At 47.4% G+C, this 23,651-nt stretch overlaps 9 protein-coding genes across 9 annotated transcripts; 2 read left to right on the top strand and 7 right to left on the bottom strand.

Annotated features, from left to right (window-relative positions):
- Positions 1–3,003: 3,003 nt before the first annotated feature.
- On the top strand, positions 3,004–3,668 carry N7474_009600 (uncharacterized protein; the record flags this gene model as incomplete). Its single annotated transcript, XM_057201010.1, has 2 exons — positions 3,004–3,336; positions 3,402–3,668. The coding sequence occupies 2 exons, from the start codon at positions 3,004–3,006 to the stop codon at positions 3,666–3,668; spliced, it is 600 nt and encodes a 199-aa protein (XP_057048997.1).
- A 427-nt stretch (positions 3,669–4,095) lies between these two features.
- Positions 4,096–4,618, bottom strand: N7474_009599 (uncharacterized protein; the record flags this gene model as incomplete). Its single annotated transcript, XM_057201009.1, has 2 exons — positions 4,096–4,222; positions 4,356–4,618. The coding sequence occupies 2 exons, from the start codon at positions 4,616–4,618 to the stop codon at positions 4,096–4,098; spliced, it is 390 nt and encodes a 129-aa protein (XP_057048996.1).
- Positions 4,619–4,838: 220 nt separating this feature from the next.
- Positions 4,839–5,490, bottom strand: N7474_009598 (uncharacterized protein; the record flags this gene model as incomplete). Its single annotated transcript, XM_057201008.1, has 3 exons — positions 4,839–5,102; positions 5,126–5,365; positions 5,443–5,490. 3 exons carry the CDS (start codon positions 5,488–5,490, stop codon positions 4,839–4,841), a joined length of 552 nt encoding a protein of 183 aa, XP_057048995.1.
- A 23-nt stretch (positions 5,491–5,513) lies between these two features.
- Positions 5,514–5,785, bottom strand: N7474_009597 (uncharacterized protein; the record flags this gene model as incomplete). Its single annotated transcript, XM_057201007.1, has 2 exons — positions 5,514–5,712; positions 5,742–5,785. 2 exons carry the CDS (start codon positions 5,783–5,785, stop codon positions 5,514–5,516), a joined length of 243 nt encoding a protein of 80 aa, XP_057048994.1.
- A 528-nt stretch (positions 5,786–6,313) lies between these two features.
- On the bottom strand, positions 6,314–6,778 carry N7474_009596 (uncharacterized protein; the record flags this gene model as incomplete). Its single annotated transcript, XM_057201006.1, has 1 exon — positions 6,314–6,778. The coding sequence occupies one exon, from the start codon at positions 6,776–6,778 to the stop codon at positions 6,314–6,316; it is 465 nt and encodes a 154-aa protein (XP_057048993.1).
- A 161-nt stretch (positions 6,779–6,939) lies between these two features.
- Positions 6,940–7,701, bottom strand: N7474_009595 (uncharacterized protein; the record flags this gene model as incomplete). The annotated part of the gene is made up of 1 exon (XM_057201005.1): positions 6,940–7,701. The coding sequence occupies one exon, from the start codon at positions 7,699–7,701 to the stop codon at positions 6,940–6,942; it is 762 nt and encodes a 253-aa protein (XP_057048992.1).
- An 879-nt stretch (positions 7,702–8,580) lies between these two features.
- On the bottom strand, positions 8,581–16,775 carry N7474_009594 (uncharacterized protein; the record flags this gene model as incomplete). Its single annotated transcript, XM_057201004.1, has 11 exons — positions 8,581–9,459; positions 9,536–10,013; positions 10,086–10,426; positions 10,503–10,859; positions 10,925–14,064; positions 14,131–14,586; positions 14,646–15,075; positions 15,133–15,245; positions 15,305–15,428; positions 15,499–15,847; positions 16,117–16,775. The coding sequence occupies 11 exons, from the start codon at positions 16,773–16,775 to the stop codon at positions 8,581–8,583; spliced, it is 7,326 nt and encodes a 2,441-aa protein (XP_057048991.1).
- A 2,013-nt stretch (positions 16,776–18,788) lies between these two features.
- Positions 18,789–19,739, bottom strand: N7474_009593 (acyl-CoA desaturase; the record flags this gene model as incomplete). Its single annotated transcript, XM_057201003.1, has 1 exon — positions 18,789–19,739. The coding sequence occupies one exon, from the start codon at positions 19,737–19,739 to the stop codon at positions 18,789–18,791; it is 951 nt and encodes a 316-aa protein (XP_057048990.1).
- A 3,398-nt stretch (positions 19,740–23,137) lies between these two features.
- Positions 23,138–23,590, top strand: N7474_009592 (uncharacterized protein; the record flags this gene model as incomplete). Its single annotated transcript, XM_057201002.1, has 2 exons — positions 23,138–23,330; positions 23,394–23,590. 2 exons carry the CDS (start codon positions 23,138–23,140, stop codon positions 23,588–23,590), a joined length of 390 nt encoding a protein of 129 aa, XP_057048989.1.
- Positions 23,591–23,651: the final 61 nt, after the last annotated feature.

The raw sequence follows: 23,651 nt of genomic DNA, 5'->3' as shown, positions 1-23,651 counted from the left end.
GGTATAAACCTGTGCTTATACCCCTCTCTCTCTTTGATGTTTACAACTGGTTGCCACTTTTGCGCTTGCATTTGCATTTGCATTTGTGCATTTGTGCATTTGCCTTGCCTTACGTTGCTTTGTTTTGAAATTTGCATGAAATGGTTCATGGAGTTACCTCCATCCCACGCGAAGACCGCCGTGGATTCTCACATTTAGATAGAAGTGTCCAGAGAAGAAAGAAGTTGTATGTTGATAAGAGATGAGATTCATGTTGTGTGGAGCGGAGCCCGTTCGAAATGTTTTACAGTGGGGTCCGGATGGAGTCCGGAACGTTATGTTGTGCAGTGGTGCTTGGGCTAGGAGGCTAATGATGAGGTATACCGATGGAGTCCAGATGGGATGTGGATGGGGTCTGGGTTGGTCCGTTGCATTAGGAGGAGATCGGTTGGGCGGAATTACGATCACAGTGGAGTATTCCGATGGGACTTGGGTTTCTTTATATGCATGGTGGTGCATTGCATTGCATTGCATTGAGGATCATTCTGGCGTTGCATGATGTGTTTTTTATTTGTGTGCTGCCACCCATGGATAAAATTTTCGTACAGCACTAAACTGTTTCGATTTATGACGTTCTTGGCGGCATTATGCGTTGATTTCGCGTACTATGGGTTCGGTATAGTTGATAAAAGGGATATCGCCAGAATATACCCAGAATGCCAAGCTTCTTCTATCTTGATAGTTTTGATCAAATATCCACATTACAAGTCAGGTAATGAGTGGGTGAGCAGTGAAAACCTTACAATTTAGTTCTGACTGACCATTGGGCACAAAGTTGGCCTCATTGGCCGTGGTAAGCCTTTTTGCATATACTACCTCGTTCATTTCGTAGTAGAGATCACTTACCAATAGCTCGAGCAAATTGCTTTTCAATAATATCGTTGGACCTCCTGAAACCCCCCGACTGCGAGGAGCGGAGCGCCGTAGTATCTTGTCGCATTTGATCAAGAAAGACGAAATCCAGTTCCCAAGTAGGTCCCGGCACTCCAGTAACGAAACCAAGGCCCCTGCCAGCACCACCACCCGTCGCCCATTGCTAATCCCAGTCCGCGAAGAGGGCTGATCGGAAGGATTTCTACCAACCACAACCCGCCTATGGCAAGGTCGTCCGTAATAAGAGGCCCAGAAAAGGCAAACCAACAGAAAATGAACACTCCGTTTAGAATGCGACGTATCAATCGTGGAGCAACAGCGAGTAGTCCTTTTGACAGGTCTTCAAAAACAATAGCAATGCCTTGTAAACAAAAGAACAAAAAAGGACCCGAGACTGGATTGGTCCTTTTGAACTGCGTATAGCTGCCACAGGCATGCATAAATCCACTGAGTGAAAACACAACCATAATATGAGTGCCCCTTTTCAGCCACGGATTCATGTCTCGACCTTTGAAAAGTATTGCTGAAGTCCATCGTGCAGTGGACGTGAACCCATGGCGGAGGAGCTGGTGCCAATGGCGGCCCCAAAATCCCGCTAGTCCATCATCAAAGACGGATAAAGTAGGTCCGAATGTATCAGGATATAACCAAGGCGCATCGAGTGGGGCCGATGTCATCTTCCGTGATGCCTGAGGAAACGCCAACGACAATCCTAGGTAAATGATAGGAATGAAAGACATAAAAAAGGTCAAGGCAATATAGAAGAACATGTAGGCAAACATAAAGTGATAAATGCGAATCATCAAGGGGAAGCATGTGAGGTAATTGAACGGAAACGGTGGCACTGCGCCGTCCTGTGAAACGTTGCCTCGGTAGTACGGATCTCTCATCATCAAGACCTTGAGAATGTCTAGCAAGAGGTATGACTTGAGGCAACTAACCAAAGCCGCTACAAGGCGTTGTCTGCCAGTAGAATGAGCGGCGGTATCCTCCGCATATACTTTGCCTGACAAGAACCCTGACGATAGTTGGGCATAGACATCTGGCGGAAGGGGCCCGAGACCAGATATCCGCCAGTTCCATTCAGCGCCTCGGAGATTGAAATACAACCCAATGCACCAGATAACGCGGTGCGAGAGTCGTAATGGATAGCACTGCCAGTACAGTTTATCATGCGGAGAAAGGGGTATTCCCGGTGTAGGTGAAGGGATCCTGATCCCTAGGCTCTCCTTGTGATCAAGTTCGCATACTAGTCTGCTTTTCTTTTCTGAGTCTCCTGCACATTGTTGGAGACAGTTGCTGCAGATGCTGCTGGCCCCGACAAGATTACTGGTATCCGAAAAGTTTTGTCTTGCAATACGTCGGTAGTCGCGCTCGATATCCGTAAACACAAGCAGCGTGGCGTTCCATACTAGCCACCAGCTTGTCCAAAGGCCGATAATATAACCATTCCCTCCAACAAGAGCTCGGCGGCTCCTAATAGTTTCGATACCATACCCTAAACAAAGGATGAAGATGGATAGCCGGACAAACTTAGTTCCTGGCCGACGAGGTATAATTAAGCCGACCAGAGGCAGACAGGTAAAAAGAGCAAGATGATAGGGTAAGATAGGTTTGAAAATTCCGCGTTGTAACAGCAGATCAAGTTCCAATTCGGGGCTGTGCAGGAGTTCACGAGAGAAAGGGTCATGATCATCAACCATTCTGAAAGGGCGCGCCAATCTCACGAGCTGAGTGGGGGGCTAGGGATGTAAAAGAAGGATTGTTGAGGTCAGAACCAATTCGTTAAACATCGCAGCTACGGGATAAGAAAACCTCAAAAGTTGCCGACCCCACCCCGCCCGCCCTTACATACATGAGCTATTCAACATACCTACAAGCCAGAAGATCCCGAGTGTAAAAATGCAGTCAAACTATGCTTCTTTCAAATATGGCATTTGTAACATCCCGCGGTATGTGGGACCCTTCCATTTGTCAAAATATGCTGTTGTAGATCTTCGAAAGTTTCTCGTATAAGATAATTAATCCACAACCTGCTACAGGGTCCATATAGTCTAACTTCAGTATCTTGCTACAATTCATATGCCCACCATGCACCTTCAGAGATCTTTCGTCGCAACAGTGTTACTCTTTATACCCGCTTCGCTGGCCCTTTCAGACTACGCAAATCAGGTCCTTGGTGATATCTCCGCTACATCGAAGTTGATCCAAAAGCATGAAGATACACTCAACCTTTATAAAGGCGGTATCACGGCGGCGGTCCCTCTTGCGCAAGAGGCCTATGATATATGGCGATCACTGAGGATTGCGAATGTTCATCTGGACGACACCACGTTTACGACAGACGAATCTGATGCCATTGTCGCTGATCTCACTTCGGCTAATGAGGTTGCTATTCGTTTATTTGGTGCATACCAGGAAAAGGTTTGATATCGTAACCTCTCGGACATGTTCTTTTATTGTCATGATTAACGCGTCGGTGTAAATAGGAACCGCTTCTAAACCAGGCTGGCGTTGGCTTCGTTGCCCCGATCCTGATGCAGGCCATCTATCGAGAGGTCGACGACTATGCTGTTCCGTTAAAGCAGCACATGCCCCAACAGTATGCTGCGCGAATGGAACGTCTGAAAGTCACGCATACGGCGGCGTGGGATGCAGCATTCAGTGTATACGACCCAGCCAGCAACCCAATTCCGTCCCACCCGTACATGAAGTTTGTTCCGGCTCTTTTGCCTGCTCTAGGATTATTGATCTAGATTGCGATCATGGAATCTTGTGTCTTGGTGAACTTTTTCCCATCTTCTCTTATTGACAATGGGGCATCCGATGTTTGGTTTATCACAACAGAATAGTTGCGATGGTTAAGAGCAAAATATTAGCCACTGCGAATTGAAGCTAGCAAAAAGAAAACCAAGAAAAAAAGAGTACTCAGCTAAGGGGACAGTAGTTGAAGGTTTCCTAATATAGCAAATTAAGGCGTTCTGCTGGGTTCTACGTATTCTAGACTTGGACGTGAAAGTAGAGCTAGTCTTGTTGAACAAAAAAAAATTGAATTGAAACTGCAGATATAGCACAGCGACCGTTCTAGTTATTTTTCGTGAGGGAACGCTCCGTTCTTAGGGAGCCTACTTTGACCCGGAGCTCATAAGAAACATCTAGCAGTGCTGGGTCTGTGTGCTGAAATTATACTATATCCAATTTATTAAATATCTCTATCTCAATGAGAGTATTCTCTAGCACTTTTACTCGAATAGCGTTCGTTACTTGAACAGTTTGACCGATGAGGCCGTCCCGTTTCATCTCAACGTTCCTGTCGGGTTTTTGGTATAGAGCGAGATCAAATCGACGCAAAAGCATATATCACGAGATACATACAAGCCCATGCCGTGCTGTATTGAGATCTGGTAGCTTTATGATAATGGAGAGCTCCGTTTGTCACTTACTTTCGCCCCGAACAACCCAATGTTCCTTTTGATGCTGGGACAAGATATATCTCGTGTTCTCGTAGCTTCTCTCGAGGGATCAACCAGCGTTCCGGTATGAATTCGGAGGTATCAGGGAATATATCCGGATCTCTCAGAATGAAATATGTCGACATGCTAACAAACGTCTGTCGCATGTTAGGGTCATTTCGTTGACGTCTCCTTTCAGGGCAAGCTAAGTACCCCAGCCGGGATCCGCCATTGACGATATTGCAGGTTTTCATCTGGCGCCGACTGGGAGAGTCGAGTAGTTACCAAAGAAGAAAGCCGAAGACCTTGCCTGATAACTGCGCTCTGAGACTAGTCAATATACTATATTTATATTGCTAGGATGCCCCAGCTCTCGAGATATGGAAAGATTCCAAATTGTTCGATCGAAGTCTCAATTCTGAAGTCTGATATTTCAGAAAACAGCTCGGTCTTAAGTGTTCCGTACACCTTCGATTATTGAATGTATGGAAAAAGGCAATTGCAAGTGCTTGTTAAGGAGCGCCGGGAACCAGCCATCATAAGAAAAAAGGCATTATCTTTCAAGCGTTCCAAGCTCTTTTCACTCTGAGGGGCGTCTTTGTTGGCCGATCTTCCAGGGTATATAGCCCTTGGCCTTTTCAAAGAACAGTTAATTTCTCCAAAGTGAGACTTAGACTTAGACTCGAGCCCCAGACGCTGATGTTCATCAAAGATGTTTCGCACTTTGCATTTGACCTCCTAGATAAATGATATAGATGTACTCTAATGAGCTTTGAAGGACTTTGGATCATCTGCTGCATCTGGTGACTATGCGCAAATTCCGGATTGTCTACGAGGTTAGAGTGGGTAACATGTTCACCAAATAGATCAATAGAGGAAAGTGTCTCGTCACTCGGGAGTACTCGAACGTAGATATAAGTCTCAATTTCCAGGTAAGTGGTGTCCGAGGCTCCTTGAGAGAGCGGAAGCCAGTGTGTCGCCCAAAGGCGTACTGTGAGATACTGTCACTTGTGAAGCTGTATAAGACAGAATGAAGATCCAGATATTACTTGATTTTGGCTGTTCGGGAAAAATGTACACATAGTGATTTGACGTTTTCGTGTATCACTGATTCAAATTCCAACATGGCAATTTTCTTGGAAAACTGACCTAACAGCTTTCGTCGCGCTCTATGGAGCTCGTGCCAATTTGTTGAAAATAATGATCCAGGGAATGATATAAACCGAACCAAGGGTCCTTATTACAATGTATTCCTGGCCCTGCGTCGAGATGGCTATAGTAATTGGGGCCTTTGATGTGTATCTCCCACGGTGTGATCTGGACCACAGGGCCATATTGTTGGTGCAGACTATCAATATGTCAGGTGAAGGTTCCTACTTTAACAATCTGAACATATGCTTCATAGGGACGTGTTGCGGCATCTAGACGGGCCCTAGGAAACCAGCAAGAGGGGGCCCGATAGAGCACGAGGGATCCAACAAAATTAAGAGACCCAATGTGCAAGAAGAGATTTAGGACATGAAAAATGATTTCAGTATTCGCACAAGCACTTATGATGGAGTTCATCGTGCCAGTATGAGACTGAGGGGTGTGGATCGTGGGTTCTGTGTGTAAGAAGCCAAGGTGTATATCTGGTGTGAACGAACCCTTGTGTCTTCGGAGAATCTCTTCAACTCGGTTTACTTGTCAGCTATGGTCCTGTTTGGGCGGCTGAATTCGTTGAATGGGAGGCTATCTAAGTGAAGTGCATAGTCCCTGGAGAAATGTCGGTGTGACCCCTGTTAGGAGCGGATGGATGTTTCCCTGTGATAAACCCCCAACATAGTGAACCCCAGAGGACACAGTCAGTTCTATAAAGTTCGCTGAGTTGTTGGTACACGTAAAACACTATAAAGTATGGCTATATAGACCACACCGGGTAAATTCTGGTCTAATACCTCGCCGTTTAGCTAAAGTGATGTTTGGTAGTAGAGCTTGATAAACGTTCCCAGTACGCACAGAATACCAACGACGACTTTCACCCCATAAGCCTCAACAAAGCTATGAGGCAGAGAAGGGTTCAAGCTGATGAACTGTTGAATGGAGTCTGAAGTGTAGTATTGCGCAGAGACCCCCAGGCAGGAAAGAACCCAGATATATCCTACAATCCTGACCCTCCAAGGCTGATTATGCTTGCGGGACTTGAGAGGGGTGATTTTTTGATCGATCAAGTTCACTGCGACAGTTTCTCCAACAATAGCCATCACTGCGAGAGAAAATGCCGGGATGGAACCAGAATTTCCCAAAGGATGACCGGTGAGCGTGGTGCTGAAAATGTGCATGCAGCCTGATAGGGCGAAGATGAGGAGGTAAGTCAGACGGCGCTGGAGAGTTGGCCGACCGCGAATACGCAGAACATCCTTGACCAAAAACATAGCGAAAGTTCTGAAAGGCCATTGAATAAGCTGATGCCAAAACTTCCTAATACAAGTAAAGAACAGTATTAGCCAGAGATGATCGCAGCGAAAGCGTGGCCAGTTTGACAAGTCTAAAGTTTGCACTCAAGACTATGGATGGAGGTTGATTGAATCACGACTTACGAAAAGAAATTTCGAAGCGTATAGGCATCCCACATACTCCCGAAGACAGGATAGCAAGCACTTGCTGGACATAAATCCAGACCAACGACCAGAATAGTCACAGCTCGATATACTGAATCTAACAAGACTCGCACTAGCACGAAGTAGTAAAACATGCTTGTCAAGATTCGAACAAATATGCTTTCATCGTCCGGATTCAATATCACCGACACGACCTTAGCCCAGTGCGAGCTCGATTCATCGTCAATTACAGCCCCAGGTCCAGTACATCTGCTGAAAATCAGGTCTAGCAGTAGATATTGCCAGGTCAAAATAGCTGTTTGGCGCAAGAGGAAGTCCTCTCGATTGGGAGGGCGATTTTTGAAATATGTGGGGAATGGATAAATATTGCGAAGCTGCCATCGGCTGCCAGTGGCTCGAGTATCCACTAGCAGCTGGGTACAAAATGAGAAGGCTTCTGATGTCTCTACACCGGGTCCGACCAAATCAGTGGCATCGACCTTGAGAACAAACAGCAAGTTGGTGGAGTGAACCAGAAACACGAACCAAAAGTAGGTTTCCAGTAACGTAGCCAGAGAATGATGGTCAGTTTGGTGCCACTGGGCGATTTGCCACGCAGAAGCCCCAAAGGTTACCACCATCCACAGTCGAAGAGGCGATCGTCGGCTTGTAAAGCAAATAAGAGCACTGATTTGAAGCACAGCTGCAATACACAATGTGACCGTGTTGGTCTGCAGAACCTGGGGCAAATCATACATGGCAGCAGAGTAATGAGGTGCAGTGGTTGATGCGGAATATCTATTAAGACCGCGATACGGGTGATCACACAACTATATGGGGCTTTTAAGGATCGGCAACCTATGTTTGAGTAATGTATGCTGTAGTTCCCCATATTTTCCTGCAAGGCCGGCGAAGCAGCCTACGAAATCCTCCTTGCTTATCATATGGAATCTGAGTCTTGGACTGAAACAGCGGGGGCTGGGATCAATCCCTAGATTGTTGATCAAACAGCATTTTTGTCATCTACGATGCTCATCTGTCCTTCGAGTGCCAATCATTTCATTCTCGGGCTATTCACAGGCCCACCTGTCTGAATCGAGCATACTAGCACAGTGAAGAAAGTTTCGTTGGCTTCGCGAGACGAAATGCTCAACCTTAGGGTTATTTCTGATTGTAACGAGGTCGCAAATGGAGGAAACCAAAACAGATCTTGCGTTGAGAGGCATGTGAGCTCGTTAATCCGCCCCAAACTTCAAACATGGCCATTCTGCGCGATGATGAGCGTGACTTGCAGTGATATTCAACTATATGCAGGTAGCGCTCAGCTCGCCCGTAATTTAAAAAGGCTCACTAAATGAGCCTCGTCTCATGCCCGGGGTTGTCGAGGTGTACATGAGGCCAACATGTTGGGAGGCTCCTGGGAAAGGATACGAAGTACTTATGGGCCGGAACATACATCATGTGAATGGTAAATAAACGAAGCAGTGTGAGAAATATCACATTTTACATAACACAGGAGCCAACAGGTGGAGATGAAAACTTCGGTGGATTCAATAGGTAGTCGAGGATGCTGTAAAGCGATAGCACATCAAGGATCTTTCATTTGATGCTGCTTTGGTTAAGCGTGGTTGCTTTCTTTAGACACCGGTGATCATATCTTGAGAGGTTTCCTGAGCTTGGTACTTCGACCTAAGAGCCTTCAATATTCCATCGACAAGGCTCCCGATTGTGCGTACCGCAGAAATCTCGGCCATCGAAAGCTCCAACCCAAGATGGCGTCGAGCCCAGACCCGAACCTCGATCATGACCAGAGATTCAATTACAATATTTGAAATCTCCATTTCGTCCATGTCATCTGTGTTTGTGAGATGAGAGCCAATCTCTCGACTGAGCATTGTGGTGATTTGATGGCTAATTGCCGGATCATCCAACACCTGCGGGTTCTTTTGAATCATATCCATCAAATCTCGGAGCCCGTCCTGTCCCGGCATAGTTGGAGAGCTCTCGCTCGGCGACAGAACATTAGCCCACAAAGCAAAACGAGCATCGCGAGTCCAGAATGGCACCACGCCAGGGCTTGAAAGTGCCTTTGTAGTTCCCAGCCCAACTGCAATCTGACAAACCTCCATCTTTTGCTGGTCCGCCCGAATTGCCAGTTCCAGTGCCTGGAGGAGCTCGCTCTCATCCAGAGTCTTCATGGATGCAGCTTTGGCTTGCTGAAGAATTTTTGGCTGAGATTCTGAGGCCCAGCCAATATCTTCCATCAGTCCAAGGTCGACGACAGTTGCAGCCAAACCCAATCCTCGACGATAAGTTACAAATGCATCCAAAAAGGAGTTTGCCGAGGCATAGTTTGCCTGGCCTGTGTTTCCACAAACACCAGAGATCGAGCTGAAGGCGACGAAGAAGCCCAGCTTAGTGTCCTGGAGAGCTTTATGGAGATTCCACGTACCCCTCACCTTTGGAGCCAGGACAGAAAGCCAGTCCTCATGAGACATGGACATCAAAAGGCGGTTCTATTGAAATAACAATTAGCGCCATACTTTGGTTATTACTCAAACGCAATATAAATGTGCAAGCCATTTCACATACCTTGAGTACCATTGACATTTGAATGACTCCTTCAATGCGATTCTTACATGCCGAAACCGCGCGAATCACATCCGCCAGATTGGCGACATCTCCGGCAACAGCAACCGCAGTGCAATTTTGAAATTCAAGTTCTTTGATGAATGCGGCATCTTCAGCTGATAACCCTGCAGACCGGCTTAGGAACACAAAATGGCGAGCTCCCTTCTCTACCATCCACGTTGCCACAGCGCGGCCGAGACCCCCCAATCCGCCAACCAGAAGGAAAGAGGCATTGGATGGCAGAGAAAATGAGTTATAGACATAGGAGCTGGGCAGAGCTAGAGCTTTCTCGGGCATCTTCACAACAACCTTGCCCATATGTTGGCCGGTCTGCATATGCCAGAACGCCTGTTCAATGTTGGCTGCATCAAACACTGTTACCGGTCGTATTGGTTGGATTTTGCCTTGCTCAAACAGAGTTTGGCATCGCAGTAGTGTTCTTTCGAAAGTGTCAGTAGCGCATGCTTAAAGAGGGGGTATATGAAGAAACTCGAACTCGTTTCATACTTACTCGTGGAACCTTTCGGGTTCTTGCTCCACAAGACCTTTGACATCAACGCCGACAAATGATCGGTTGCCTGAAAACATGTCCATGTCCAGTCTGCCGTAGCCAAGGATGTCCCGTTTACCTAACTCAATCATTTTTCCAAATTTTGCGACGCACTTCCACGAGAGGTGTAAAAGTTCGCCTGAGAGAGAATTGAGAACGATGTCAACCCCTCTTTGACCGGTCTGATCCATCACTCCCTGAAAGAAAGACGGGCTACGAGAGTCGAAAATATGAGCCTTTGGAATGTGAAATGCATCGGTGAGGTATTGCACCTTGTCGGAATTGCCGACAGTTGCATAGATCTACCCCCATTAGTATCACGGTATGCAATATGAACGATTTCAAAATGCAATTTAATTAGAGACAGGTTGAACTTACCTCAGCGCCAATGGCTTGACAGACTTGAATTGCTGCCAGACCAACACCACCACATGCTGAGTGTATCAACACGGATTGTCCCTTTCGAAGATTCCCGACCTCAAGCAAAGAATGGATTGCCGTGCCGTAGACGCAGGCCACAGTAGCACCATCTTGAAGAGATAAGTCTGCAAAAAGCGGGAAACAGCTGTCTGCAGAGACCACCTTCCGGGTACAGAGGAGGCCCTGGGTGCTGACAATGACCTTATCCCCCTCTTGAACGTGTTTCACCAAGGGACCAACGCGACGAACTATCGCGCTTCCTTCCAATCCAAACTCTGACTTGTCTCCAAAGAAACCCATCGCAACCATCATGTCCTAAAAAGCTCAATCAAACACATGGTTAGTGTCTTCGAGCAAGGAGTCACATTGGGAGGGCATACGCGGAAATTCAAACCAATGTATCTCATATCAAGTTCCACCTCATTGTCGTTCAGATGCTTTGGGACCTGATCTGTCCATGATAGAGAGCTGAGCAAGCCATACGAACCAATAGTGAGCTCCTTGTTGGTGTCCGTTTCGTAACCACTTGCTGGTAGGTGGCAATGAGCAGGAGTCCAATGGAATCTCCCAACATGGATTTTTCCATCTTTCAAGACAAACTCATAGTCTGGATCCTTCTCAATTGGACAGGTCTGTTCTCGACACATATTCAAGATGCGAAGAACATCTTTTGCAGCTTCGATATTAAAATGGTCAACTTCGAGGGTTGCAAACTCTCGACCCAGTTCCTGTCTGATTGAGCGTGCTATCCCGAGCACCATCCCATATCCTGGGCTCTCGCACGCCATTTGTGACATATGCGTAACCCAAAGAGTGCGCAAACCGGTTATCTGATCCAAAAGGTCCTTGAAACGACCGAAATTCTCCGCTGATAGGTTCTCCAAAAATGGGCCTTCCAAGTCAATCAAAGATATCACATCCGCTCCTTGGGGAATTGGCTGCCCAAAAAGACACCACCTCACGGCATGGCCCATCTCAGTGAGGTGTTCTGCCAATACACGCCCCCAGTCGCTGATTACCGAAAGGTATAGCAGGGTGACTTCCCTCTTGGGGTTAGTCGTTTCGACAGGCCGTGAGAATGTCACAATGTCTAAAGAATCATGATCTGAGCTAACAGTTTTGCCATCAGAGATGGAGAAGCCTGCCTGTTCCAGCTCCGATTGCCAGCTTGCATGGCTGACCTCGGATTGGACTTCGTTTTGGCGTTCAGTCCACCATCCAGGATATATACCCATAATATATGTCACAAAAGGAACACAATGGTACGGTCGGTGGAAGAGCAGACGACCACCTGGGGCAACCAGCAAGAAAACGTTCTTCACAATAGAGGCGAGGTCCTGGTGCGTACAAGCTGTAGGCGAAAGGATTACCAAGTCGTAGCTTTGCGGCAAGAACCCTTGCGTCGTTGGGTCCTGGAGGATATTCAGTTGAGAGTATTCGAGCCCTTGAGCAGCTTTAACGTTTTTCTTTGCCAGAGAAATAGAATCCTCCGACTTGTTTGCGCCTGTATATTGAGAATACATGGGTGTCCCATCTTCGGATGTCAGATTGCGTAGAGCCAAACTGGTGAAGAACCCGTTACCAGTTCCAATCTCTAACACGCGTAAGGCAGGGTTGGAATGGCCAAGTAAGGACAAAAAGTCCCTTAAACCGGATGTTGCCGAGACGTACTCGTACAATTTGTCTGTGCAACTCTCCTTATGAAGCAGCTTTTCAGAAGGCATTCTCCCTTCCAACATTTGAAGACAATTGGCTGAAATTGTCTTTGCAATGGCCAGTACTGGGATGATTTCGGGTATCTGTTGCTCTAGTTGCTTCATCGCTGCCTCCATGGCCCAGAGCGTAGCTGTTGGGTTCAAATGGGAATTGTCTTGGCACAAGGAGGCTTTGTTTTGAGTTTGCTCCAGCTTCAGTCTTTTGATTTCAGCGAGAATCCAAGATTTGTAGTTCTGTAGCTCGACACACTCGGTGCGCAATGATTGTAGATGTTCACCAGTTGATTCGATCAATAGATTCATGGTTTGTCGCAACAATGTCCTCGGGACTTTTGGGCCTTCTGGATAGTGCAAGCCACGTAGTTCCTGGCGGGCTGGGAGGAGATCAATGTGAGGTTTCCACTCCACTCTGGCAATCTTCAGGTCGCTGGTCCCATGCTGATTTAAGTCGTCCACAACAAAAAGCAAGCCTCCTTCCATGGCAAGAGCAACTTTTCCGTCGGCAAGGATTCGGGAGTTCCCGATGGTAGAAGAGCCCGACACTTCGCAAGAGGCGTCCAGAGACATCTCACCTTTGCAGTGGTTGATGTAAATATTCTGAATGCCTGCAGGCATGCATAGCTTTGCTAGGTTTCGGTATATTCCATGGGTACTGGAGATGGCAAGTAGCTGGAGGGCCTGATCAATGATCGTGGGATGTAGAGCATAGTTGGCGGTTTCGTTGCACTCATCCTCGTCTTGGATGCGAGCCGTAGCTTGACGATGGGTTGGATTGGTCGAGATGGCCTCTAGGCGACGAAAGAGAGGCCCAAGTTTCAATCCGCGGTTTGCTGCCGCGCGATACCATGCCCGCGATGGTGTGTGTCGGGCATGAGGAATTACTGGTGCTAGTGAATGCACTTTGTCCGCACCCGCGCGTACCTGCCCTGTGCAGTACTTCTGCCACGATCCATTTCGGTATGCAGTGATGATGAATTCATACCAAGAGGAATCAGTAAGATCAGTGAGCTTCACGTGGCGTAAGCTCGTGTGTATCTCCGTGGCTTCGGATTCATTCAATACTAAGGGAGCAGTCATAAGCAACCTTCGGATTGTATAATCGCGCGATCCTGTGGCCTGTCGGGTGGCTTCGCCTATCATGGCCACGTAGCCTGCGCATGGGAAAATCACATCCTTGCCAATCATATGATCCCACAACCAAGGCACATGGGCCAAATGGAGGATATTTCTCCATGACGGTTCGATGTCGTTGGATTCCAATCCTCGAGACCCCAGAAGCTCGTGGTGAGCTTCATGGTTTTTTCTCCACTGTTCAGCTATTCTTGACTCGATCCAGAAGCTTGCTTTGTGCAACCACGGGTATGAAGGGAGGTTTGTTAGAACCTTTCCTGTCCCGCCGTTGATTTCGGACAATCGGATAGGAGCACCGTTGACGTAGAGGCGACCGGCGGTGGTACACAAGGCTCGCCATTGTGGCTTTTCTCGAATTAGTGTAGGAATATAGGTGGATGTTTTGACCGCATTGCAAGATATAAAGATCTCCCTCAAAGAGCTTGAGAGGGCTGAGTGAGGCCCGATCTCTATGAAAAGCTTCTGCTCTTTGCACACAGACAACAAACTTTGAACTGCGCCATTGAAAAGCACTGGGGATTCCAAGTTTCTGCGCCAGTATGAAGCGTTCAGCAATTGTGGGTCGGAGATTTTTGTGCCTGTGGTTGTGGAGTATAATGGCACCATTGAACGGTTTTGGCATAAAATGGGGCTCAACAAGCTCTCGAATGCCGTCCCACAGGTTTTCATGTGATCTAGGGCTCACATAGTTAGAAAATTATTATCTCAGATGATTTCAAAGGTACTAGAGATTCACTCACGGGAGTGATACGCAACAGAAACGTCGAGTTGCCGGCAGAAAATATCCGCGTTGTCGGCGATAATGTTTTCCAATACCGTCGATAGGGTTGCGTCATCTCCGGAAAGCGTGACGTTTTTGGGGCTATTATCACAAGCAATGGTGACCCCTTCCAGCAAATAGCCACTTGCTTTCTTGCGAGGCAAGCCGACGACAGCCATTGCCCCAACGGGTCCATCAACGGGCAATGTAATGGCTAAGCCCCGAAGATATGCCACGGTGATTGCGACCTCTGCAGTGACGGCTCCCGAGGCATATGCGGCACCAATTTCGCCGCTAGAATGCCCAATGACTGATGATGGGGTTATGCCATACTGGCGTAGTAAATCGACTAGTGCAATTTGAATCGCTGCACAGAGCGGCTGTCCCACTTCCGCCTCCTTTATCCTGCTGGTATCGTCACTCTTGAGCAGTTCGCCTGTACTGGTGTTAGATTGTTTGACTACGCGAAAATATAGCACCACTGCTTTTTCGTACCTTCGATTGTCCAATTAGGAGGGGGCTTCACGTGTCGTAATGTCTCGTCCAATGCTTTGATACATTCGCGGAAGCAGCCAGACATGAAAAACAATTCTTTACCCATACCTGACCACTGTGCTCCTTGGCCGGTGAAGATGAAGACCATGTGGGCTGGTGCAGTGTCCCGGGACATTTCAAACTCGGAAACTGTGCCATCTTGTCCAACGACCGCAAATGCACGATGAGAAAGATGTTCTCTTCTCATCCCTAGGGTGTAGACGATGTCGTTAACCATGCCCGGTGACTCTACCATGAACGCCTTTATATGCTCGATCCTTTTTTGTAGAGATACTTTATCTCTTGCAGAGAGGACAAGTACTTGGGGAGCTTCGGTGCGTTTATGCTTCGCTATTAGTGGCAAAGATCCTGAGTGGGATTCCATGATAAGCTAAGGCAGGCCCCAACGTCAGTCCGCTTTTCGTGAAGTTGTAAATGATCACCATACATGTGCGTTTGTCCCCCCGATACCAAAACAATTCACGCTGACTCTCTGTTTTCGATCCGGCGGCCATGGCATTGCCTGCACGGGAACGATCAAGTTTCCTTCTTGGAAGGGGACTGTGTGCCACGTAATCACAGTCAGCGTTGGGAGGGCTTTCTTTGGTGAATTTACTCACTATCTGGGTTGGGGTTTGAAAAGTGTGCATTGGGTGGAATGGTGCTTTTCTCGAGCGCTAGTGTAGCCTTGATGAGACTGGTTAGCCCCGACGCACCCTCTGAATGACCCACGTTGGGTTTGACCTATTTGATGCGCGGGCTTGTCAGCAAATATTGGTCAGAATACTTGGAGGGCACTTGAAATATGACTGACAGATCCAATATAGACCCCTTTGTTGTTGAACGCCCGAGCAACTGCTGAGGTTTCTGCTATATCCCCGGCACTCGTCCCCGTGCCATGGCACTCGAAGAAACCCGTTTCAGATAAATCTGAAATACCGGCCTTTTTGTATGTGCGCAGAATTAGGCTTTCCTGAGCCTCGACACGCGGCGCTGAAATACTTGGTGTTCTTCCATCGCAGTTTATCGCCGTGGCCCTTATAATAGCGCGGACAGGGTCACCATCTCGAAGAGCATGGTCAAGACGTTTGATATACACTGCGTTGATTGCTTCTCCTCGACCATAACCCTCCGCCGTGGAATCAAATGTCTTGCATAAACCACTGGGTGAAAGTACCAAGTTATTCGAGATCGCCGCAGTCATGGTAGGAGTTAAAATAAGATTGGTTCCACACACGATCGCTGAGTCGCATTCCCCAGAGCGCAACGCCTCGCAGGCTTCATGTAACCCGACTAGAGATGACGAGCAAGCTGTGCGGCACGTTACACTAAATCTTCTCGTCAGTCCTTTTTCCGTTCAACTCCACAGCACGCAAAATGTGCATCCCAGGTTCATCACATGGAATCCAGTTTTATGGGCCTGTGAACTAACCTAGGTCCGCGGAGGTCATATTCCCATGAAATACGATTTGCAATTGCAAAATCCCCTCCATTGATAGCGTAGTGTCGATCGATTTGCTGGACATCTTTGTTCAAAATCTCTAGCCAATCTTCTCCGAATACACCGACATAGCACCCTATATTTTTGCCGCGCCATTGGGTTTGTCCACCATTTTCCATGCATTCCCACACTGTTTCGAGTAGAAGACGTTGCTGTGGATCTAGCCTAGAGGCTTCGAGTTTACTCATGGAGAAGAAGGATCTGTCGACGTGCCCAAGATCATCATCTAGGAAGTACCCATGCTTGGTTTTGATGGCGCCCGGTTTGTTGTCACTGTAGAATGCTTCGGCATTGAACCTGCTGCCGGGTATGGGGCAGTGGCCGTCCTTCTTGTTGATGAGCATGTCCCAGAATTGTTCAGTGTTTTTCACACCACCTGGGAGTCGCATGGCCATTCCCACAATGGCGATGGGGAAGGGACCATGATCGGATATATTCTGGTCTCTCGCGATAGTTGGTCCCTCATTTCCTCCGCACGAAACTTCTGGTGGCAATGGATGATCGCAGGAGGAATAAATAGGTGCTTCCCCTGCGCGATTGATACTACGGGAAGTACCTTCGGCTTCTCTCCCTAGCATATTTGCGATCATAGCTGTAAAAAGCTGTGGTTTTGCACTTTGTATCCACGCTAGAGTTCGAAAAAGTGTGTGGTCCTTGGGCGCAGGCAGGCAGGCAGGAAAGATAGAATGGCTGTATCCGTTGCTTGGTGAATAGCTCAAATAGGTATGAATTGTCCTTATCAGCACCATGGAATCCTTGCAGATTAAGTCTCAGGCTAGGCAGGAGCATCTACATATCCCTTGCGCCCTCACGACAAGTATGTATTAGCAGTCGGAGAATCTTCATACCTAGGTCAATTATGATAAATATGTATAGAGGGAGTTCCTATGACGACCAAAAATCTAACACCAATGTGTGGTGCAAATCCTTCCAGCGTTGTTTCGATACATTCTGTCTGGCCCTTTGAGGTGGTGCTGCGGACTCCAGCGTCGTAAGTATAAACATATTCTAATGGCGCCCTATCATATATTTCGCCCCGTGAAGGCTCTGTGTGTTTCTTTATTTTCTCGGGCAAAGGATGCGGCTCATCGTTCCAAAATGATACAATGTGGATATGACAAAGACGTACTATGAGAAGTCCTTGCCCAGCACTTCTCAAGCATTCCCCATATTTAGACCGACCCACTGTGGAATGCATGACGTTCATAATTCGTATTACGATCACAGGCATGTGCACCCAATACCGGAGGATAAATGGGAATGTCCCAACTCAAACCCACTGATGGATCCCTTCAATTAAAGGCCCTCTAAGCTAAAAGAGGAAAGTCAGGTAAGGCTAAATGAATAGTAAGAAGCTATGAGCACCAATGGAACCTCATCCGGTAACCTTTATTTATTTATTTATTTTTTTTTAATTGAAAACCCTCCCCCGATATTTTCATGTCGGGATTGTCCTCGTCGCGTCTAAAATCTGCCAGGCATTTCCGGCTTGATTTCAGGATCGTCCATATGTGGATGGTTGGTAAGGCACCTACTAACCAAATTACCCGGTGGATAATTACTCTGACAAAATAAAGCATGAGAGATCGATCCGGAAGGCTACCAAGGCCTTCTCCGGTATTACATCCTCGCCCACTATCTTCAATCCTCGCCCTCGAGGTCATAAAAGCAAAAAAATTCACCTTCAGTATAGAGCCTTATAGGATAGCTGCATGGGAATAAACGGCAGGAAAATGACCGTTGAGAGGATCGTACCGGCTCAAAAGGGGAGTTCGATGCCTAAGGTATCGAGATTTTATATCAAACACAGAAGTACTCTTCTACTCTTTGTTTTCTTCCCATCTCTCTCTCTCTCGAGCAAACGATCCCTTCTAGTACTGGGTTCAATAGGGATAATGGCCAGCAGGGAGCCCGGAGCCCACGTTTCATCATACCGTTCTATGTTGTCAACCAAAAGGTCGAGGGCGAGCGTTAGACGGCTGCTAAGACGGAAATCATCCTCGAGGCTCCCCCACCGACAACCGCGGTTCGTCCTAGGCCTAGGGCCGCTATCTAGCGCACGTGACCAACGCCCATTAGCTTCCAGTTTGGGCGGCCTGTTTTATTGACCCGCTGTTCCACAACCTGTCCTGGAGATAGCCTCAAGTTTTCAATTGAACTCTTAACATTACAGTAATATTGAAAACCAGATTGCTTCACATACTCTCACGAAGTGATTCATTCCTAAAAGCGGACTGGAGACATGCTAAATTTAATGTGCCAAGTCGTAGAGCCCCCGTTTCCAAGAATAAGTCTTGCATTTTGTATAACGTCAGTGAATCCTGTCATGGTGTATTCTATACAAAACTGCCATACACATGTTAGCTGGCCACGAAACAGTTCAAAATACAGCACTTTGACTTGTTGAGCTACATATAATGCGAGATTAATGGGTTTCTAATCTCGCGTTCTAAGCCCAATCTGGTAATCTTATCTGTGGTTTTCACAACCCTCTCCTGGGCCGCTCATCACTTTCAAATATATACTAAGTCAAACCTCAAAACGTTGGATGAAGGGGCTATAACAAGTGGAAACAATGGTCCAATAGTAGATGAATATAGCGGTCAATTCTCCTTCTTAGAGGTCTCAATCTGCCCACCACCTCGAATAACACCTACTTGCATCATTTCCAATAGATTGTTGGCATGGGTAGAATGATCATACACCCCACCATGAAACATTGACGTAGCATCTGTTCCGATCGCCTGCCAGATGAGCTTTTCTCCTCCTGGATGTTGAGCCATAAACTCTGTAACATCGTGGACAATGCCGGCAACAGATATTAGATGAAGGCCCTTTTGTGTCATTGCCACATACTGCTCCCATTCAATCACAGGCAGACGGATAGCATGTTCTTGGCCGTTCCTCTTTCCAAGTCTGGATTTCTTCTGTAGTTGCTTCATACGGCACTTCTCGATGTCTGTAGAGCTCGCTCGATTAAGATGTGACGTCAAGCCTAACCGTGCCCAGAGCCAAATGGCCCATTTTGATGGATCAAAATCGTACCACCGAACGCCGTTGCGGTAGTCATTTGGAAATTCATGGTGGAAGTTGTGGTATCCTTCACCAAAAGTGATAAGAGCAAGCCAGACGTTCTCACGAGGAGTATGTTTATCTGAATAAGGCTGAGTCCCAACCCAATGTGCTACTGAGTTAACGAGAAATGTCCCGTGCCAAGTGATGCAAACCCTGAGTAAGCTTGCATATAGGAACCCCCCTTCGGAGTCATTCCAACCGAAATGGGCGACTAGTGTTGGCAATGAGATACCCACGAGGAGTTTCAAGGCTGTATAATGTTTGTGTTGCCATTGCACGACCGAGTCATTCTCCAAATCCGACATATCGACTTCCCCCCAGGATTCACGGCCAGAGTGAGTGAGAAGCCATCCGATATGTGACCACAGCAATCCTCTTCGGGCATTATAAGGATCGCGATCTGTATCCACATAGCGATGGTGGGCTCTATGATGGCGAGCCCACCATAGGATCGACCACTGCATCTGGCATGCTCCCATAATAGCCAGAAGGTATTGCAGAATGATGCTCGCACGGAATGAACGATGAGACCAGAGTCTATGGTACCCTGTATTATCACAGAATGAGAGTGAATCAGCTCCATCTAGCTTTGAATAAGTCGCTTAGTAGTCGGTGCATCTTACCAACGGTCACGCCAATTCCGGTCAGTATAACACAAAGACCAGTCAGACAAGCGGTTTCTATGCGAAGAGGAACATACGGCGAACGAAAGCAAACATAGACAGGGGTGCCTAGGAGATGCGTGCAATGATTCCAGTCAAGGTATTGGTACCAAGAAACAAAATGAGATGTAAGTCCCCCCAAGATGGGAGCCTCTAGAAGCCTTTTCATAAATGGCCGCCGCATCGTGCTATTTGATTTCATCTCCGGAAGTGCGGATAAGGGATGGGAGTGGAGTTGTTGTTTGAGAGACTGCTTCAGTATCAAAATATTTCTGATGTTGGGCTGAGCAATCGACGTGTGGATGAGACAATCTGTAGCAAGGGCAGGAATAAGGTATTTTATGAACTCCACTCAAATACCACCATGTCTCCAACCATACCGCATGTGTTTGGTGTAGGCTAAAAGAATGCTCCCTTGCATAGTGGCATATGGATGGCTTTGATGAAGATATGTCTTATCGAACTTACGTATATCCTCGGGTAGGATGCCGTACGTCTCGATTGTTTGTTTAAACCAATTGCGTTGGCGTTGTCGGTCTTCGTTCAGGGCGCGTTGATAGTCGCGTGAAAAGCTCCAGTCGACGATGAATAAGATTTATGGCAATCTTTAAGTAGATGTGTGGTGTAAATAGAGACTTACGGTGGAAGAGTGATAGGTGTGTGGGGCGCCGTATAAGAACCCATGCTCTTCGAGCGTCTTCTCGGTACGTTCGCGAAGTTGATACAATGGTGGCCTCCCCCTACCCCAGTGATTTCTTCCCGGTTAATTCTGTCGCAAGCTGGATGTTCTTCGCGATGACACGTCACCCTTGAGCCTCGGACAACGGGTCGCGCCATCATGCGCATACCCGTGACATCCAATCTCACGCCCGAGTCGACGACCGCCATTGTCTGCTTGGGTGATTTCACCGAGTATCCTGGGACGAACCAGGTGACCGAAGTGGAAATATTATACTCCTGGAAGAGATATAGCAGACACGGAACGCCAATCCGGGCAACAAGGTATGTAGCTGGTGCTGAAATTGGGAAGAGTATTTGATATGGATGGGCCTGTCCCTAGGAAGCCAGATACGGGATCGAAATCAACAGACAGGAGGACGTGGACTACAGCTGAGTTCGGGATCGCAGCAGGAAAGCAAACGGTGAAGTGTGATGACTGGAGGCGAGTGGGGCGTTCCAGATGATCAATTTATCAAGTCGCCAACTTATCAACTTATGCGAGCTATTCTTTTACTAATTTTTATATGCTGAGTGCTTTCTGGCTGCTCTTCAAATGTCTAGTCAAAAGCGCCCCCAAAAGTGCAAGGGGAAACCTAGTATTACGGGTCGTGGGTTGATCTGCTTAGGAGGAAGTGGTAAATGTAAAAAAGGAGAATAAGCGACCCTGACTACCTCACGTGGTAAGAGGTTTCTATATACATCATAGAAGTTGGACGTCCTCTAATCATGAAGCCGTATATACATATCACCGGATTTTTTAAAAGTGGGTGTCGCCTACAAAGCCAGTTGGACTGGCCTCGTACAAAGTCTCAGTGTGTTTCTTTCTTTTTGACTCCATACTAGGTAGCCATTGTTACAGTAAGAGGTCAATATGTCGAAAGAGAAATATAAAACCATTCATGTGTATTTGGAGCCTCAGGAATAGAAACTAACATGTGAATGCCTGCTGCCTACATCCAATTCCTACCTTATAAATACTCCCTCCCCCCCTCCTCCTCTTCCTCTTCTTCTTTCCATCCTCCGCCTCTTCTTCTTTCCCTCCTCCGCCTCTTCTTCTTTCCCTCCTCCGCCTCTACTTCTCTCCCTCCCTCCACCATAGCGGTCAAGAGCCCGATCAAAACACTCGATCGAGGTATGCTCCCCTCCTCCTTCTCTCCCTCTGCCACCTCTTCCTCGCCTACCCTCACCTCGGCCATAGCGCTCGCGGCCTGTCAACGATAAAATTATTGACATTTCTGCAGTAGGACCACATACACGCCTCTCGACTATATACGTTGACTACCAAACAACTTGGCCGTCATCAGCCTCTCGGATTCTGGATCAACAGGTGGTTCCGATGTCCGTTCAGGAAGCTTTGCATACTATCACGCCGACCATGGTGGCCGATCAAGGTACGCTACCCTCTCCTACTTAATTAGAGCGCTCAACTCACTAACCTAAGAAGTATAAATGCCACCTGTGGTGCTAGGCACTTCGGCCCAGGTCATATTGACGAGAGTTCTCTGAATGGTCATCCTCGCTTAGATGTATCATTCATTCAAACGTTTGAACAGTCCATAGACTGGTTAAGTCAAATATCGATCTGCCTAATGTAGGCATCGCGATAGCTCGAATGACTATGATGGCGCAGGACTGCCATATTCGATATCCAGCAACGTTCGACGCGAAAGGACATGTGAGAACCACCCACGTTCCATGGGGACCTACTGTCCTTGCTCAGGCCTACAGACTGGATTGGGTGGTGACCATCGATGATCGGACTATCTTGTGGGGAGAGCTGATGGACCGGAAGGCCCATTAGTATCAACTTATATAGGTCATATCCCGTAGTTATTTCAGAGACTAAATATCCCACTCCTTCCGCACCTGGTCCCTCCACGCCACCACTTCCCCATCAACCAACATCGTTACTGGGCCGAATTCTTTCAGGAGAGAGGAGACGCTTCCATCGGTGTATACTATGGTGATGTTTTGTAGAACAAAAGCAAACTAAATAGTAGTGATAATAAAAATCATTATTATTTAAGTGAGCACTAATTAATGGAATAACATCTTAAGAACGAATCCCTAACAACAAAGTTTATCAGGCTGGCGTCTTCACTAGATTAAACCCTAACGAAAGCATCGCCTTCACCCTACAAACCTCCACTAGTTAACTAGTTACTAACATACTTAAGTAACTAACGAAGGTTAACTAACTTATGTCCAAATCTGCTTACTAAAATCTAGCCTGTAGTAAGGCTTAAATCAAAAAACCTGAATAGCCCAAAAACTCGATTCCGTCAGATATGTGGACCCTGGACTAAGCGGGAGTCGACGTAAGAAATGAGAGGGTAATGACGTCAAGAAGGCAAGGAAGTATGATCCCCAGGTTTTATTTAACCACGTATAAAACCAGCAATCCAAGCAATCATAGCTTTTGAGATTTCAATCTAAACATTACAACCAAGAGTATTATATCTCTCAATATCTAACAATACAATCCACAATCCAACATGTCGGCTGCACGCTTCGCGCTGATGAGAGCCCGCGTGGCAATGCCCGCGCCCTCGTCGGGTTTCCTGGCTACTCGGACCATTTCATCGACTGCTATGATGAGCAAGGGCCCTGTCGAGGCGGCCAAAGATACTCTCAAGAAGGCGGATCGGACCGTGTCTGATGCGGCAGTCAAGGGTCTGAATAAAGGCGGTATGTCTTCAAAGTCCGTAACAGCTATAGAAGGACAGTGGGCTGACTGCTCCAATGATCCAGAGGAGGCTCGTGACAAGCTCAAGGACGCCGTTGGTGCGACCACCCAAGAGGCCAAGGTCAAGTCACAGGAGATGAAGGGCGAGGCGGCCGAGTATACCGGGCATGGCAAAGGAAAGGCGGAGGAGGCGCTCGGCGAGGCCAAGGGGAAGACGAAGGAGGCGCTGGGCGAGGCTAAAGCGAAGGCCAAGGAGTTGTAGCGACCCAGATAGATGATCGGTCTTCTCTAACAAGTTTGCATTGTACATTTCTTGAGTTTGC

Source organism: Penicillium riverlandense (assembly GCF_028828495.1).
Source record: "Penicillium riverlandense strain IBT 135883 chromosome Unknown utg000008l_segment0_segment0, whole genome shotgun sequence".
Classification (NCBI taxonomy): Eukaryota; Fungi; Ascomycota; class Eurotiomycetes; order Eurotiales; family Aspergillaceae; genus Penicillium; species Penicillium riverlandense.
This window is presented reverse-complemented; position numbering and strand designations above follow the sequence as displayed.